Source organism: Martes martes (assembly GCF_963455335.1).
Source record: "Martes martes genome assembly, chromosome: 2".
Lineage (NCBI taxonomy): Eukaryota > Metazoa > Chordata > Mammalia > Carnivora > Mustelidae > Martes > Martes martes.
The window spans coordinates 182,717,939-182,734,726 of NC_137889.1; the positions used below are offsets into that span (position 1 = coordinate 182,717,939).

Here is a 16,788-nt window from a genome sequence, read left to right on the forward strand (position 1 = left end):
GAAAATTGAAATCAAAATCACAGTGACATACCACCTTACACCAGTTAGAAGGACAAAAATCGACACGACAAGAAACGGCAAGTGTTCTTGAAGGTGTGGAGAAAGGGGAACCCTCTTACACTTGTTGGTGGGAATGAAAATTCGTGCAGCCACTTTGGAAAACCATATGGAGGTTCTTCAAAAAATTAAAAATAGAGCTACCCTGTGACCCAGCAATTGCACCACTGGGTATTTACCCCAAAGATACAGATGTAGTGAAAAGAAGGGCCATATGTACCCCAGTGTTCATAATGGCAGTGTCCACAATAGCCAAACTGTGGAAAGAGCCAAGATGCCCTTTAATAGACAAATGGATAAAGAAGATGTGGTCCATATATATAATGGAATATTAGCCATCAGAAAGGATGAATACCCAACTTTTGCATCAACATGGATCAACATGGATGGGACTGGAGGAGATTATGCTAAAAGTCAAAGTCTATTATATGGTTTCACTTACCTGTGGAACGTAGCAGTAGCATGGAGGACATTAGGAGAAGGAAGGGAAGAATGAAGGGGGAAACGAACTAGGAGAGACTCTGGACTTGGGGAAACAAACTGAGGGCTTTAGAGGGGAGGAGGTATGGGTGAGCCTGGTGATGGGTATTAAGGAGGGCACGGATTGCATGGAGCACTGATGTTGCACGCAAACAATGAATCATGGAACACTACATCAAAAACTAATGATGTGCTGTATGGTGACTAACATAAACTAACATAACACAGTAATTTAAAAAAATTTCAGCTCGTCATAGCCAAGATCCATAAACCTCATTTATTTGCTAGTTTTTTATCCTTGGTTTGCCTGTGTATACCCTTGTGGGGATTTTTTGTTTGTTTTTCAGTCCAGATAAGCTTCTGTCTGATTTCTTAGAAATAGGACTCAAGTCACAACAGTGGATTATAGATTGCAGGACATTTCAAGGGCATGTTGGAAAGCAGTAACTGTTGAAGGACATACGGTAATCAGTAACAAGAGTCACTTTCAGTTTGTTGTGTTTGATTAAGCTTCTTACCCATTATGATACAGGGATGAAATGTTCTCACATTCCCAGTTTGTGTTACTATTGTATCGGCTTCAGTTTTTCAAAGAATTAGACCATGAGAAAGTAAACTTAACAAATCATGAGGCATAGTTGAGTCTGTTTCAGCAGCCACCCCAGGTCACCCAGCTGGGCGGAAAACAGCTTTCCCCTGAGAGTCAGGCCTGAGTGGGAACCTGACTGCCGGTAGTGGCCTGCTGATGAGTTCCTTAACCAGCGAGCCTCAACGCCCCCTCTGTGGAATGGAGACCATCACGCCGAGTTCCCAGTTCCCTCAGAGGGCTGTGGTCTGTGCAGTGTTGCAGGTGCTCGGTCCTTCACCCCTCCGCACCTCCGACCTCGCTCGGAAGCTAGTTCTTCAAGTACAGAGCAAGTTCCGTTTTTGGCTGCTTGGACGCCTGTTAAGGTTTATGTCCTGTTAAACCTATTACACATGACTATTTTACGGATTAAAATAATCTGACTACTTCTCACATTTTAGAAGTTTGCTTTAGTGTTATTCATAATTCATAATAAAAACACAATTTTTTTTCAAAAGCAAATTTTGATATAGAAAATAGGAAAAGTGGAGCGAGTTGTTGGTGAAGTCATGTGTTGGGATTGAGTTTGAATAATACCAGAGAATTTTATTTTTGAAATGATTATAACTTTGTGCCTCAAAATCTTTTACGGATTTTGCTTGTTCAGATCTAGCTCATTCAACACTGTCATCTGCTGCACAAATATGCATACAAATGGAAAATTTTTTTTAAAAATTGATTTAGTTATTTTAGAAAGTGTGCGCATGCAGGGGGAGGGGTGGGAGAGAGGGAGAGAGAATCTCAAGCAGACTCCTCGCTGAGTGTGGAGAGCCTGATGTGGGATTTGATCTCACGACCTTGAGATCACGACCTGATCAGAAGTCAAGAGTAGGAGGCTTAACCAACTGAGCCACCCAGATGCCCCCATAAATTGAATTTTAAAAGAGACTAACAGTTTTCTTCTTTTTCTTTCTTTTTTTTTTTTTTTAAGATTGATTTATTTGACAGAGGGAGAGATCACAAAGTAGGCAGAGAGGCAGGCAGGGTCGGGGGGTAGCAGGCTCCCTGCTGAGCATAGAGCCCAATGATGGTCCTGGCTTGATCTCAGGACTCTGAGACCATGACCTGAGCTGAAGGCAGAGGCTTACCCCACTGAGCCACCCAGGCACCTGAGACTGACAGTTTTCTTTTAAGTCTCCAAATGTTAATATTTTTTATAGATGAAGTTACAGTTATTAATAGTACATAGTTGATTAAATGCAAAATATATCACAAACTAAATACATTTATATTACATATATTTAGCTAGTACATCACACTACCTAAAACATTTTTTCAAATTTGGACATCTTTTTTTTTTTTTTTTTAAAGATTTTTATTTATTTGACAGAGATCACAAGTAGGCAGAGAGGCAGGCAGAGAGAGAGAGGAGAAAGCAGGCTCTCCATGGAGCAGAGAGCCTGATGTGGGGCTCGATCCCAGGACCCTGGGATCATGACTTGAGCTGAAGGCAGAAGCTTTAACCCACTGAGCCACCCAGGCGCCCCTGGACATGCATCTCTTAATGAAATGATTGAACTGTTTGTTTTTAAGTAGGCTCTGTGCCCAGTGTGGAGGCCAGTGTGGGGCTTGACTTCAGCCTGAGATTGAGAACTGAGCTGAGATCAAAAGTCAGATTCTTTTCTTTTTTTTTTTTTTTGAAGATTTTATTTATTTATTTGACAGACAGAGATCAGAAGTAGGCAGAGAGGCAGGCAGCGAGAGAGGAGGAAGCAGGCTCCCCGCAGAGCAGAGAGCCTGATGTGGGGCTCGATCCCAGCACTCTGGGATCATGACCCGAGCCGAAGGCAGAGGCTTAACCGACTGAGCCACCCAGGCGCCCCCAAAAGTCAGATTCTTAACCGACTGAGCCACCCAGGCGCCACAGAAGTATTCTTTTTAAATTAGTTTATATGTCTGTGGACAAATATTTTTTATTGATTAAATGAAGTAAGGTTTAGCCTCAACTCTAATCTTTGTTTTTTTAATAGAGAGGTAAAGGCGGGGAAATTTTATTGACATAAATAAGTAGATAGTAAGAAATTTCATTATAACTGTACTCAGTTCATTGGACTCCTGAGTTTTAGGCTAAAAATTATATACTAGTCTGTCATCAAAATAATTTTAAAGGTTTACCAGCTGGCAATAACACTAAATAAGATTTTAAATACTGCTCTTGATTTTGTTGAAAGCAGAGAATTGGAAAGCATCAAGTATACCAAAAAGAGTTTCTCTGAAATTTATCAAATGACTCTTCTTACACATGTTAGTCTTTTCCTTAGAAGTACCTTGTTTAACTGGCTGTATTTAGAAATGATCGAGAAAATGGAAACATTGTTCATTTCAATGTACTTCTGCCAATAAGGGGTTTTGTTTAAAAACTGTATCACATCATATATTTTGAATACATTTTGCCAGGCCTTGGAGCTGCAGAGTTAGCTCGTTCAGTGTGCGGAAACCGTCTACCACCTGACCTGCCGTAGTGGCTCTAATAGGTGAACAGTAAATCATCCAGGCTGGGCTTGCTTTCGGTCTGAAGTCATTTGACTTGGTTTTTGAACTGAAATGAATGTGATACACATCTCATGACAACCATCTGCTTTAGAATTCTTTTTAAAACGGACGGTGCGGGAGGGATTGGGTGCATGGTTGGGGGTGGATTAGGCGCGGCAGCCAGTTTGGAGAGTGCCACTGGGGCGGGAGAAGACCCCCCAGTGTTCGGTGTTGCCTTCTGATGCTCCCTTTGCTTTGTGGTAACAAGACTCTGCCTTAGGGAGAAGGCATTCATTTGCAGTGGTTGGGGAATGAAAGAGGCAGGATTTCTCAGTGAAAACTGTCATTCCTGCCAAGGCTGAAACTCCGTATTTCTAATGCCATGAGTGTTAGTTCCAGTAAATATAACGTCATTATTTCTGATGTCACGACCTTACCAGAAACTTGCATAAGACAGGGAAGCCCCAAAGCCTCGTGTCTGGTTTATGATGCCTTGATTGAGGACCCCCCACTGGTTTTAGGCCCCCCCCCTTTGCTGCCCGAGGGTCTATATTTTTCCATGTGGGGAGATGCACCATAGAAAGCTGGGCAAAAGGCACATTGCTGTAAAGGGGACAGAAGGGAAGCGAAGAAGGGATGAGAGAAAGGGGAGCCTGACTGACTCCTTAACCAGAAGCACATTTCAGGCAGATGAGTTTTAGGAAAGAGAAGTCAGACTTCGGAAAAGTCCTTGAAAAAGTATTCATCGTGTCCCCTTGGGAATTCTTTGTCTGTCCCTGGGTCAGTCCCGGTTTGGAGCTTTGCACATGTAGGTCTTGTCTCTCTCAGACTCTGCTGGAGGGCTTAATGCTAGGCAGGCCCCTCACTTCGCTGCGGGGGCTCACCCCGCCGATCTCGGCCCTTCCACGACCCGGTATAGCCCTGTGGCCCTGTGTGCTTCGGGGTTTCATTGCTGCTTCCTCCTCGCCTTTCGCCATCTCACTCCTTCTCCACGCGTAATCCGATTTCTGCTTCTGACACCCTTGGAAAGGCTTCAGTAATCAGCTTTCCTCACTGGAGTCCAGTTTTCATTTCCGTGAGCCCCTCCCGCCACATTCCTGGCCGTTCCCACCTTTTTATTCTCTTGGCTCAACGTGTCGCCCTGTGTTGACAGGATAATTACTCTGTTTCTATCTCGGGGGAAAAATTTTGTGCCATTGACTATTCCTGTTCCCCACAGTTTTATTCCTGGCCCATCCCCCCCCCCCCCCCGCCCAGTGTCCTCATGCTGAGTGTTCTCAGCTTCACTACCTGAAAGTCGGCGAGTCCCAGATCTGTCTCCGCTCCAGGGGATTTTTCTGGGAACTTCCACATCGCCAAGGTGTAGAAGGACCAGGACGTGCAGCTCTGTTCTGACTTGTTGCAAAGTCCTTGCTTAAAGAGAAGTTAACGTCTCCCTGTTCCCAGAGCAGAAGTGCTTGAGTGTCTGAGGGAATGTTTCCAAAGCAGGAGGAAATATAGGGACAGTAACCAGAAGAAGAAAAAGTCATAACGCCAGATAGTATTTTGCTCTCTCTGGAGATGTGAGGCAGAAAAGATGGCGTTGGAAGTGTCCGCAAGTATCCAGGGTTTTTTGTTCGTTCGTTTGTTTGTTTGTTTAGATTATCTGAAGATAGAAGGAACACTGAGTTTAGGAGACTTAAAGAGGCTTGGTACATTCCATTTTTAAATTTAAAGCTTTTATGGAAAATATTTTAAACTTACAAGGTCGCATAAATAAAAGGGTACAAACACCTATGTACCTTTTATCCAGATTCACTGTTAACATTTTACCTCATTTGCTTTTAGTGTTTGTGACGTGTCCATATCTAAATAAAATTATGCATGTGTATGTACGTACATGATTTATATATTTGTAAATATATGTGACCTATACATGCTCTATCTGTAGGTAAGAATGTACATATACACATAATTTATACATAGATTTATATACATGGATAGAGTGGTGCATGCTTTACCATCCCTAAGTTAGTCAGCCAACCTAAAACTATAGCAGTTTTTCCCCTCCTGTAGAGGAGCAAGTCTAGGGAAGGTATTACATTTGATTCTTTTTTAGTCTTTTAATCTGAAATACTTCCACAGCCTTTTCTCATGTTTTACAATATTAATATATTTTTTAAAGAATACACCCCCTCCCCTTCTCATGGATTTCTCATCTTGTGTTTGTCTGTTTTCTCGTGATTGCTTTAAGATTGTATATTCTTGACCAGAATACGGCATAGGATGTGTTTGTCCCCTTGAGAGTGTCACGTCTGGGAGAACATGATGTCCCTCTGTCCCTCACTGATGTCAGGATTTCTCTTGCTTGTATCTTTTTCCCTGCAAATAATACGCAGTCTTTAAGGGGACACTATAAGACAATGCGGATACTCTGTCCCCGCTGTTTGGTTGATTCTCACATGATGTCAGCGTTCCCTTGATGACTGCAGAACGGTGGCTTTCTTGTGCTGGGGTCTCGTCACCGTTTCCCACGGGCCCCGGCACACTGCGCTAAGAGCTTTCTGTCCCATGGGCTTGTCTGCCTGTTGCCAGTATAAACTGGGGAATTCACTTTTTCAGTGGGTTTTAATGACTTTACTATACTATATTGCTTGAACTGTCCCAGATCCGACTGCTGGGAGCCCCTGCAGGCAGGCTCCTGGTCCTCATGTCGTGCTCCCATCATTGGTTTTGCTCATGCTTGTTTTCCCGTCTAACGAGGTAGTGCAGGTGCAGCTTGTGCCCGTCTGCCCAGCCCTGGAGTTAGCTGTTTGCCTGAGGAGCCTTTTCCAGAGGAACGCCGTGAGAAACCAGGGTCTGCCTGTGAAGTGGGCTCGTTCTGAGGTGTCTTTGCTTTGTGGCCTTGTTTCAGTGGACAGAGCTAGAAAATCGATGTATCATGTATGTGCACACACATCTATGCAGATACACATGTTCACACATAAAATTATAACATGTACACGTAAGCATAGATTTGATGTCTTTCTAAACAGGATTTTAAAATTTTCAATTTTGTCATGTAGCGAACTGGGAATACATTTGATGTGGTTATACATTTAGTGTTCAGGCAGACGTGTTTGTACACTTGATGTTCAGGCAGATTTTAAGTGTTGTCCTCATTTTATAAAAAGAGCTTGTGAAGTAGAGAGTAATTGCATTTGGGGTACCTGGGTGGCTCAGTCGGTTAAAGCCTCTGCCTTCGGCTCAGGTCATGATCCCAGGGTCCTGGGATCGAGCCCCGCCTTGGGCTCCATGCTTAGCGGAGAGCCCGTTTCTCCCTCTCCCACTCCCCCTGCTTGTGTTCCCTCTCTTGCTTTGTCTCTGTCAAATAAATAAAATCTTAAAAAAAAAAAAAGTAATTGCATTTATTTTGTGTATGGAAACGTCCTCTGGCCTTTCCATAGTTTTTAAGTTTTAAATACTGAACTGATAATACTGGTATAATTGTGTTTCATAATTAGGGTCTGGGTCCTTGATACGGTTCCAAGTATAGTTTTTTGTATAACTTCCACAGTTGTCCTCTTTTTAACAATAGGAAAGAGTGGTGTACTGAATAAATTGGAGTCTGCTGTAAATGTTATTTCAGTATATGTATAGGAATTTTCTAAGATTTAATTCAAGTAGTTCAAAAGGAGCAGAGTTGGAATCATACCTACCGTGAGAATCTTGTCGTGATGTTTCACTGTAGAAGTTTATAATTTAAAGAACTGCGATGAAGAAATATCACTTACATATGAAGGTGGTATCCAGCTTCCAGGCTATGGGATCCCAGGATCCTTAGAGGGTATCGGCGTTAACTTTCCCCCTGAAGTACTGTGCCCTGCATGACGCGTGGCAAGCCAGGCCTTGGCTGAGTGTGCCTGGAGAGGAGCTCGTCATCTCCCTGTGGAAGACGTGCCGTCTTCAGCCGGACCGGACCGCCGATTTCATTGTATTAGACCACTGGCTTGCTCGAAGCATCCAGAATTGGTGGAGGGAAAGAAGTGGAATTATTTAAGGCTTAATATGTATTAGGTTAGCTTCTCATTTGAACCCTTTTCCTTTAGAACAAAGTTCGGGGTTTTTTTCTTAAGATTTATTTATTTGAAAGAGAGTATGTGTGTGAGTGGGGGAGGAGGAGAGGGAGAGAGACTCTCAAGCCAGCCCTGCCGCTGAGCAGGAGCCAGACGCAGGGCTTGGTCCCCGGACCCTGCGGTCATGACCTGAGCCACCCAGGCGCCCCGAGACCAGGGCTCAGTTAGGATTCCTGAAGTGCACGACCGCGCGGGTTGGTTGTGCCGCATGCTCGTTCACTGGACACACTGCTGCGTTTTCTTCCAGTTCTGTTCGGCTACGCCACCACCGTCATCCCCAGGGTGTATACGTACTATGTTTCCACGGCGTTATTTGCCATTTTTGGCATTAGAATGCTTCGAGAAGGCTTGAAGATGAGTCCGGATGAAGGTCAAGAGGAACTGGAAGAAGTTCAAGCGGAATTAAAGAAAAAAGATGAGGAAGTAAGTCATGGCAGTATAAAATATCTGGACCAAAAAAGCACTCAGCTAAGCACCTTCACTGTCCTGAGGTTCGTCAGTGGCCGTCCCTCCCCGTGTGATGTGTGCGGGCCACCCAGAAATGGCTTGTCGCGCCTGGTTTGCGATCTCAGAGCTGTCCGTGATGGGACTCGGGGCGAGTGGGGCCGTGGTGGGCTGGGACGCTGGGCCGAGGGCCGACCTCGTGTGAGGAGGCTCCTCCCTTCGCGATGATAAGCTCCCGCGAAGCAGGAACTATGCTTTGTATGTTACGTGTCTTCCCACAGCGTTGAGGAGGGTGAGTGAGCAGTAAATCCTGATTTTGTGGCAGAGGAATGGAAGACTTGAGAGTAGAGTGTTTGTCGTGGTGTGTGAGAGGTTCAGAAGAAAAGTTTGGGGTCACGTAATTTTAGTTTCTGGAAACATAGTCCAAAATGAAGTCATTTTGTACTGTTTTGATTTGCTTCCTGGGATTAATCTACCCCCCCACCACCTCCTTTTAAAAATTTAGTTTCAACGAACCAAGCTCTTAAACGGCCCAGGAGATGTTGAAACGGGAGCCAGCACGACGATACCTCAGAAAAGATGGCTGCACTTCATCTCGCCCATCTTTGTCCAGGCTCTGACGTTAACGTTCTTAGCAGAGTGGGGCGATCGCTCGCAACTAACGACGATTGTTCTGGCAGCCAGAGAGGTGAGTGATACTTGAGAAACGGCCACTTCTGGATTAATAGTGAGACTAAGCGTAACGATGTTACTTTGCTCCAGAGGACCCTGACGGTCAGTCTGGGCCGAGGGGCTGCTTCCTGTGCGGGACTGTTTTAGACCTGATCATCCTGATTCTCTTTAAAATGTCCGTGTCCCGTTTCTGCAGTCACATGGCATTCTGTGTCCCGGCTGAACTGGCGTGTTTAGATTTCTCTTGTTGATCCTCTTCCCTTCGGTTTTGCCGAAATGATACTGGGCCAGTTGCCTTGACTTGGTTTTGTCTCTCCTTAGACCTGTAGTGTTGCGGGGGTTGCTTTACAAGATACCACTCAGTAGAACATTAACAACAGCCTGACTGTCCAGCGTGGGGAAGTTAGTTCGTTTATTTACGAAGTTCTGGGTAGCTCTGGGAGTATTCGCTCCTCGGCGAGCAGAAGACGGGAGCTTGAGGCGTTCTCAGTGCTTGTCTCTGGCGAGTGCGGTTACACTTGACTTGCTTCTGGATGTAGAGTTCGGCGGATCTTAGTCCCTGAATACTAAGGCCCGAGTGCTAAACCAGAGGAGATTTGTGATCACTGTGTCCTCTCCTTTGCTCTAGAGATACAGAACCCGAGGCGCAGACACTGGGCGACTTGTCCAAAGATAAGCCAGTTGGTAGCGGGGACAAGGACTGGAAGCTGAGGCTCTGCCTTCTAGCGTGTCCTTCTAGATCTTGCTCGTAGTTGTCAGATGCCACTTATTTAAAAGATCGCTTTGGGGGGGGGGTTGTTTTCAAAATTTTAATCTTCCTTCTGGGAGGAATTAGTTTCGCATGAGGCGTCTTACCGTTCACACAGGTTTCTTAAGATGTCCTGGGAGGTGGTGGCGGAAAGCTGCTGCTCCTTCTCCGTCTCTTCTTGGTCTCAGCGGATACAGGGTCTTTTTTATATCTGTAGGATTTAGATAACAAGCTTGATTTTAAGGTGTCCTTAGCTCCTAGGGAACACCTGCCATAAAAGAACAAGTTCCTTAACATCGGTCCCAGTTTCAGACACGAGCTAAAGGCCAGGACAGGGCTGAAGTCAGGCCAGGCCAGAAGCAAAAAAATGCTGTACTTAAAAAAAAAAAAAAAGGAACTCAGTTTTTCACTCAAGTCCTGTATTTTCTTGATCTCTAGCCTTTTTTATTGGCTTTCAGATGGCCAGGATTGGGTCATGAAAGTAAGTGAGCTTTTGGTGGTGGTAGTGGTGGTGGGCTGTCATGATGGAAGAAATTACTGCATTTTTCTTAACAGTGTCGTCTGTGTGGCACAGAGGGTCTTACGAAAGGTCCGGGTCCACTGTGCCCGTGTTCCCTCGGTCCCGCCGCTTTCTGGCAGCCGGGCGCGTGCTGACCAGGCTTGCGTCTTCTGCTGTGTGACCAGATGACTGCACCCTGTTTTGTCTGAAGACGGGGCATTTCTCTACTTCATGGGGTGATTCTGTGTATGAAGCAGAGAAGGCATGCAGGGGCCCTGCCGCAGAGCCGTCAGCCACCTGCCCTGGACCAGCACCGAGGGGACACGTGGTGAGCTCTTCAGGAGCAGACATACGGGTGTTCTGTTTTTGTTCCCTTAACATTCCTAACTTTTTTGGGTAATTTTTTATATAAACCATGCTGAAATGCAGTTCAGTTCATTTTAATTTGAACTTTATTTCTGCTTCCAACACTGCGTCCTTTGAGATGTTAATTAGGTCCTAAGCTTGAAAAAAATAAAGGGTAGGGGATGAAGTTCGGAGATTCCTGGGTCAAATAAATTTTGCAAATGACGAAGACTAAAAACTTCTGTATCAAAGAAACTGTTTAACTGTACTTAATCTGTTGCTTTTTCAAGCATCACTTTCTAGTAGCATGGCCCCATCTTAGGGTGCCAGCTGAGAAGTGCGAATGTGCAGAATCCGAGCGCTGCAGCCCCGCCCTGCTGCCCCCCACTTCACGGGGGAGCGCGGCTCAGCCCTGCCCCCGCCGCCACCCCTGCCCCCTCTCAGTGGCGGTGCTGTCCCTGCTGCATTCCACATCCCCGCCCCACTCCACGTCCCCACTGGGTTTCTGAAATCTTTGCCTTTCTCCCAGCCCAATTTTGTGAGCATTTTGGCACGCGCGAGTTTTTCTCATTAAGAGTTTTGCCGCTTCCCTCCGTTCCACTTCTCCAGATGCCGCCCCCTCTCCTCTCCCCCGTCTCAAAGGGCTTGGCTCTGAGGGGAAACGGGTGTTGGTCCGTTTTCTTGCTCTCTAAACCCACTGGCCCCCCGCATCTGACCCCACCGGCTCTGGGGCCGTGGGGCTGTGAGTTCCCGGCGACCTGCGGCGGGGGCTCATCTCGGGAGGCTCAGTGCCTGGCTGCCTCCGCCGGCTTCTTGGGGCCGCTCTGCCACTGTCCTCCCCTCACGGCTGCTTTCCTTTGGCTGGATTCTCTCTCAGGGTCATTCCCTTAGCTTACTCACCGTCGAACTCAACGGACTCCTGAACCTCTCCACTTTTAGCTCCTGTCAGCACCTATAAACCCTTTCTTCATTCCTTCCACTAACTTTTTAAGTCATGTTGGTAGTATTGTAATTCATCCAGAGAATTGTGGGTGAGAAATACGGATGTCATGCCTAATTTTTCTCTTCCTTAACACCTAACATTCAAGGGAGTAGATCACTAAGGGTAGATCACTTATGCCTCCTAAAATTCCTACATCTACCTGGTTTTCTCTGCTTCCAGTCTCCCTCCCCAGTCCAGGCGATAGCATCTCTCTTGACCACCTTATCTTTAATTTTGTTCCCTTCTATTTCCCTTCCAGTTCACTCTCTGCACTAGACTTCTAAAGCATAGACCTGTTCTGTGACTCTGGCCAAAAAACCACCAGTGTCTTAAAAAGTCCAAATTCTGGGACGCCTGGGTGGCTCAGTGGGTTAAGCCTCTGCCTTTGGCTCAGGTCATGATCCCGGGGTCCTGGGATCAAGTCCCATGGCGGGCTCTCTGCTTGGCGGGGAGGCTGCCCGCCCCACCCCCCCACCCCCCCACCCCCCCACCCCCCCACCCCCCCACCCCCCCCGCCCCGCGCCAGCCTCTCTGCCTACTTGTGATCTGTCAAATAAATAAATAAAATCTTAAAAAAAAGTCCACAAATTCTAAGCTTTTAGATAGGGTCCTTCGCGAGCTGACCTCTACCATGTTATCTTCTATGTTAACATGGTCTGCAGTTGTCTCTTATCGGTGGCCTGTTGCCTCCTAGTATGTCCTCTCCTCCACAAAACAAAGTCAAATCTTCTTGCTCGTTCTTCAGGGCTTGCTTTTCTGGAAAGCTCTGGCTGGTCTTCCCAGTCTGAGAGCCTCCACGTTGTGCAGGAAGCAAGCATTGACTGAATGAATACGATGTTTCTGGCGGGGAGTTAAAGCACCGAGGACACAGTAGAGAAGGCAGGCAGGCTCTGTGCTGTAAGGGCTCGTCTTGTCTCCTCAGAATAGCAGGCACCACCCGGCGGAAGAGAGGTCTAGGTGGTCACTGAAGAGCTTCTGTAGCGCCGTGAGTGAGGTGCGGCAGCGGCCGAAAGGCTGTATTAGCGCTATTTCGATCTTAGAAACATTTCTGCCACTTGTAGCTCTATTCCTAGATGTAGCTGGAACATATCCCTTCCAGCAGCTATTACACTTTTCATAAATTATACACTTGAGCTCCTGGAGCTATTTTTAGGCTGTGTTGTTCTCCATTTTCAGTGACTACCCATTCTCAGGTAACCATTTCAGCTGCTTTCAAATGAACGTTACTGTACTTGCTTCCAGGACCCCTACGGTGTAGCAGTGGGCGGGACAGTGGGCCACTGCTTATGCACTGGATTGGCAGTGATTGGAGGAAGAATGATCGCACAAAAAATCTCTGTCAGAACTGGTAAGTCTTTGTTTTTTTTGTTTTTTTAAGTAGGCTCCACACCCAGCATGGAGCTCTCAACTTGGGGCTTGAACTCACCCAGAGATCAAGAATCAGATGCTTAATTGGGAGCCATCCAGGCACCCCTTTAGTAAAATACAAATTCATCGAAAAGCCTTATAGTCACTTTTTATCAGTGTATTTAAGTAAAAAAATCATCACGTGGGAAATAAAACTTCCAGGCCTTCCAAGTGTGTTTTGTAAGATTGGGATTCAAAGGTGGAGACTGTTTATGGATTCCACTGAAGAGTTCCTGTGTAGCTGAAAGGGCCTAAAAATGGAACAAAATAAGTCTCTTTGCATGTCAGAGGCTGTTGAACATTTTCTTAAATAACTGGGTCTTAAGAGGAGTTAGAGTTCTATTGCTGCTTGTCAGCACTGTCTCAATTTTAATATAATTGTCGTTTCTGGAAACAGTGCTGGAGAAGCAATGGATGATGACTGCACAGTCAGGCGTATGTAGTATTCTCTGCGGTGGAAGTGTGGTTTGAGTGTTTCTAGTTTATTTTCAAGGTTAGTTCAAGAGATCGGAAGAATAGTGAGCAACATCTGAGCTCCCTCCTAGAGGAATTTTGCCTTATTTCACTTTTTTCTCTTCTCTTACAGTGACGATCATAGGAGGCATCGTATTTTTGGCCTTTGCATTTTCTGCACTGTTTATAAGTCCCGATTCTGGTTTTTAACAAGCCGTTTGCTCGTTTGTGTTTCATTTAAGATAGGTAACTGTGTTTATGTACATAGTGTACATTATAACTAAAAGTGACGGAAAAGACTGTATTTTGTAGCATTGATTTGCGAGTTTGACCCATTTAATGAAAGTATTATGTCCAAAAGAAGTAATCATTGATTCTATTTGCAACATGGATTTTTAAGAAACCTGATATCTAAGTGTGGGTTTTTCTTTTCTCCAGCACAATTATGTTCATATGGTCACTGTTTTTTTAGTATTTTGGGGTTTTCTGGTAGGACGATACATAGAACCACTGTACAATGGGGTCTGTCCTTTTCTTTCAGCACCGACCCCTTTAATGATGAAGCTCTATTTTCTCCTGGATCACGGAGTGTTTTAAGATATTTGCCTTAAAGTTTTTCTTGGGAGGAATGAATTTTTAGCTTTTAAAGTAGTTCCTTAAGCCAGAAAGCAGTGTAATCACAAAATCTTTTAAAAATTGGTTTTTCTTTTTAAGAATGAATAATGTATTACTGTTATGAGAATTGTTTGCCAGGTCCATTCTCCCTCTTTCTTTTTTTAATTGGGTAGGACACCCAATATAAAAACAGTCAATATTTGACAATGTGGAATTACTAAATTAAAAGAGAATACTATGAGTGTATTCCTATTTTTTCTATATTGCATAAACAATGTAACATAGATACAGTATAAATAAAAGTGGTATGACCAGAGCTTGTTTTCCCTTGTGCATTTTATGAGTTTGTAACAATAATTTATCAAAGTAGTATTAATATTTATAGACCAGTTTCTAAAGTTGATGTTAAAAAACAGGAGCCAGGCATCTTCTAAAGCCTGTCTTACTTTAACTACCTCAGATCACTCTGGGACATGGTAGCTACTAACAAGATTAAAAAAACAAAAAAACCGTTGTATGGTAGGGCAGCGCGGCAGACCAGTTTCATTCTAGAGCCCGTAACCACTGGTCTTTATCACACTAACTTCAGTAATCAGTCATGTCACAGTCATGACTATTAATGATTCTATCCAAACGGCATCACCACTTCTCCCGGCCTCCTCGGTTGTGTTCCCATGCGCAGTAGCCCTGCTACTTAACAGCCTCTTAAAAGTAGCAACAGCACCTATTGATGACAAAGTCATTTTTGGAAACTCTGTGAAGGCGTTCTCTAGCCACCGTAACAAGGGCCATTACAGGGTAGTAAACACAAGGCCCACATGCAAAAATACTTCAGAGAAATTTCAGGCAAGACCCCAGAATACACCATTAGCTCCCCTAATACAGCCTTAGATGATTAGAAACAGGGCCAACGAGTAATGACATTTGATCTTCTGCAAGAAGAGAACGGAGGATTCCTTGTTAGGCAGCAGCTGGTACCATCACTGCCCGGCCCGAGAACGAGCCGGTCCTTGAATAACAGCGTAGCTTTCTGAGGCACCAAAACCTTCTAACAGGACACATCTACTCACAGAATTTGGTAGCTCAGACTTGAAGGTCCAAGGTAAAAATCGCTAATACTGTTAAGACTCCACTGCTGAATATAAGAAAAGAAAATGTCACTGATTTTAAAATATTTAATAGTCTTCCTTTAAAATCCAAAATAATGTGATTCGTGTAAGTTATGTGCCACATAAAGCAAGTGTTATTTTTTGAGAAATGCAGGTGATACTGGAAAACATAGCACTGAGGTATTTTTTATTTTTTTTTAAATTGAATAAGGAAACAAAGTCTGGATCTAATTATTTTTACATTTACCAAAAAAAAACCAAACAAAAAAAAAAAACAACAACAACCAATGCTACTGCTTGGCTCTTTTGCTATGATTTTCGGTTCTGAAAACATTACAAAAGTCTGGGGGAAAGAGCATTATAATAGGACATGTAGTTTCAAAAAACTATGCACATCATAACCTGGAGAAATGATCAGATACCAAGAGGCCTGAGTGGAGGTAGGCTAAGAAGACATTTTACCTCTTCTCAAAGGACAGCTCTGAAAAACAAGGGTAAGCAATTGTAACACCAAATTGAAATGGCAGTCAACAGTAGGTTGGTAACAGAATGATCCACATTTTATGTAATATCGTACTTCCAAACTCAGCTCATGCAGATCGTCAGAGAACCCAATGTAGCACCGTGGAAGCCATTCGTTATCCCTTCCTGCTTCTGTGCAATGTAGGATTTGGGCAGAAGACAGTACCTAGAAAATGTCAGTCTCGTTTTTTTTTAATCAGTTTGGATTTCAGTTAAATGTTTGCTTTAGGAAAAGTAGGTGTTCTTAAAGTCAGTTAGCCATTTATAGCTCTATCCTTTTGGAAGTTAAGAACAATGGGCTACATCTAATTTTTATTTAAAACCAAGAACCAAGCAGTAAGGACAGCAATGTGAAGAGTAGCACACCGAGAAACCACACACAACATGAGAAAGAATTTGGTGTATGTTTTTACAGCTACTAACTGATGTTAACAATTAAAAATTTACAAAGATAAAACTTTTTTTGCACTAACTGGTTTCATCACATCACTGAATGTGACTCATCTTTGGGCTTCAATCTCTACATAGAGTGAATGTGCAAGTGCCACACTGAGGCCCTTCCCTAGCTTAAGCCATAGTAAAGTAAGATTTCAAAAATCTTCCTAGAGTGGTCTAAGAATTACAGCTGTTCTGGCTGACATGAATTTTAAAAAAAAGGACATTCCCTGGCCAACTGTTTTTGCTTGATTGTCTCGTTGCACAGTGCATCAGTCACAGGGCGGTCCAGCCTTCCCTCCAACTGACTCTTCGGCACTGGCGGCACCACTGCCCGCAGTGAGTCGCACCAGCACAGACCAACTCAACACACACATATAACATCTGAATGTCATTTTTAAAGCGATGTCACAGTTTGTTTCTTCAGAAATTTAAAAGCATACATTTGAAAACATCCCATTTTCAATGTAGCCCTCAGGGTTAAACATTTTTACATGATTAAATCCAACTTGTGGCCGGCATGCTTTCATTACCATTCTTGAAGGGGTCCCGGGAACTAGACAGTATGCCCTGTCCCTGGCCTGTGGGACTCACTCGGGGAGCCCTAACGTGGAAAATTCTGTTCCAATGTATACTAGGTGAGAAGCATCCTCAGAGTTTCTAGGCTTCAAAGGCTCAAACACGACTTTAACTGGATAGTGCTGTATATGAAGGATTTGTTTTGTTTTTAAAGGTCCAAGCAACAGTCACTATATAATAACAGCGAACATTTTTTGTAGAAGAATCCAGTGCGCATACATTGTTCCACCTATACTGAAGAACTTTAAAT

General features: G+C 44.2%; 1 protein-coding gene across 1 annotated transcript in view; it reads left to right on the forward strand.

The window, feature by feature from the left end:
• Positions 1-15,250, forward strand: part of TMEM165 (transmembrane protein 165) — a 33,183-nt gene extending 17,933 nt beyond the window's left edge. The window contains exons 3-6 of the mRNA XM_080796703.1: positions 7,976-8,151; positions 8,678-8,860; positions 12,661-12,766; positions 13,412-15,250. Of these exons, the coding sequence (XP_080652829.1) occupies positions 7,976-8,151; positions 8,678-8,860; positions 12,661-12,766; positions 13,412-13,488 (542 nt within the window). The 3' untranslated portion in view covers positions 13,489-15,250. The remainder of the gene's footprint in view (positions 1-7,975; positions 8,152-8,677; positions 8,861-12,660; positions 12,767-13,411) is intronic.
• The last annotated feature ends 1,538 nt before the right edge of the window (positions 15,251-16,788 follow it).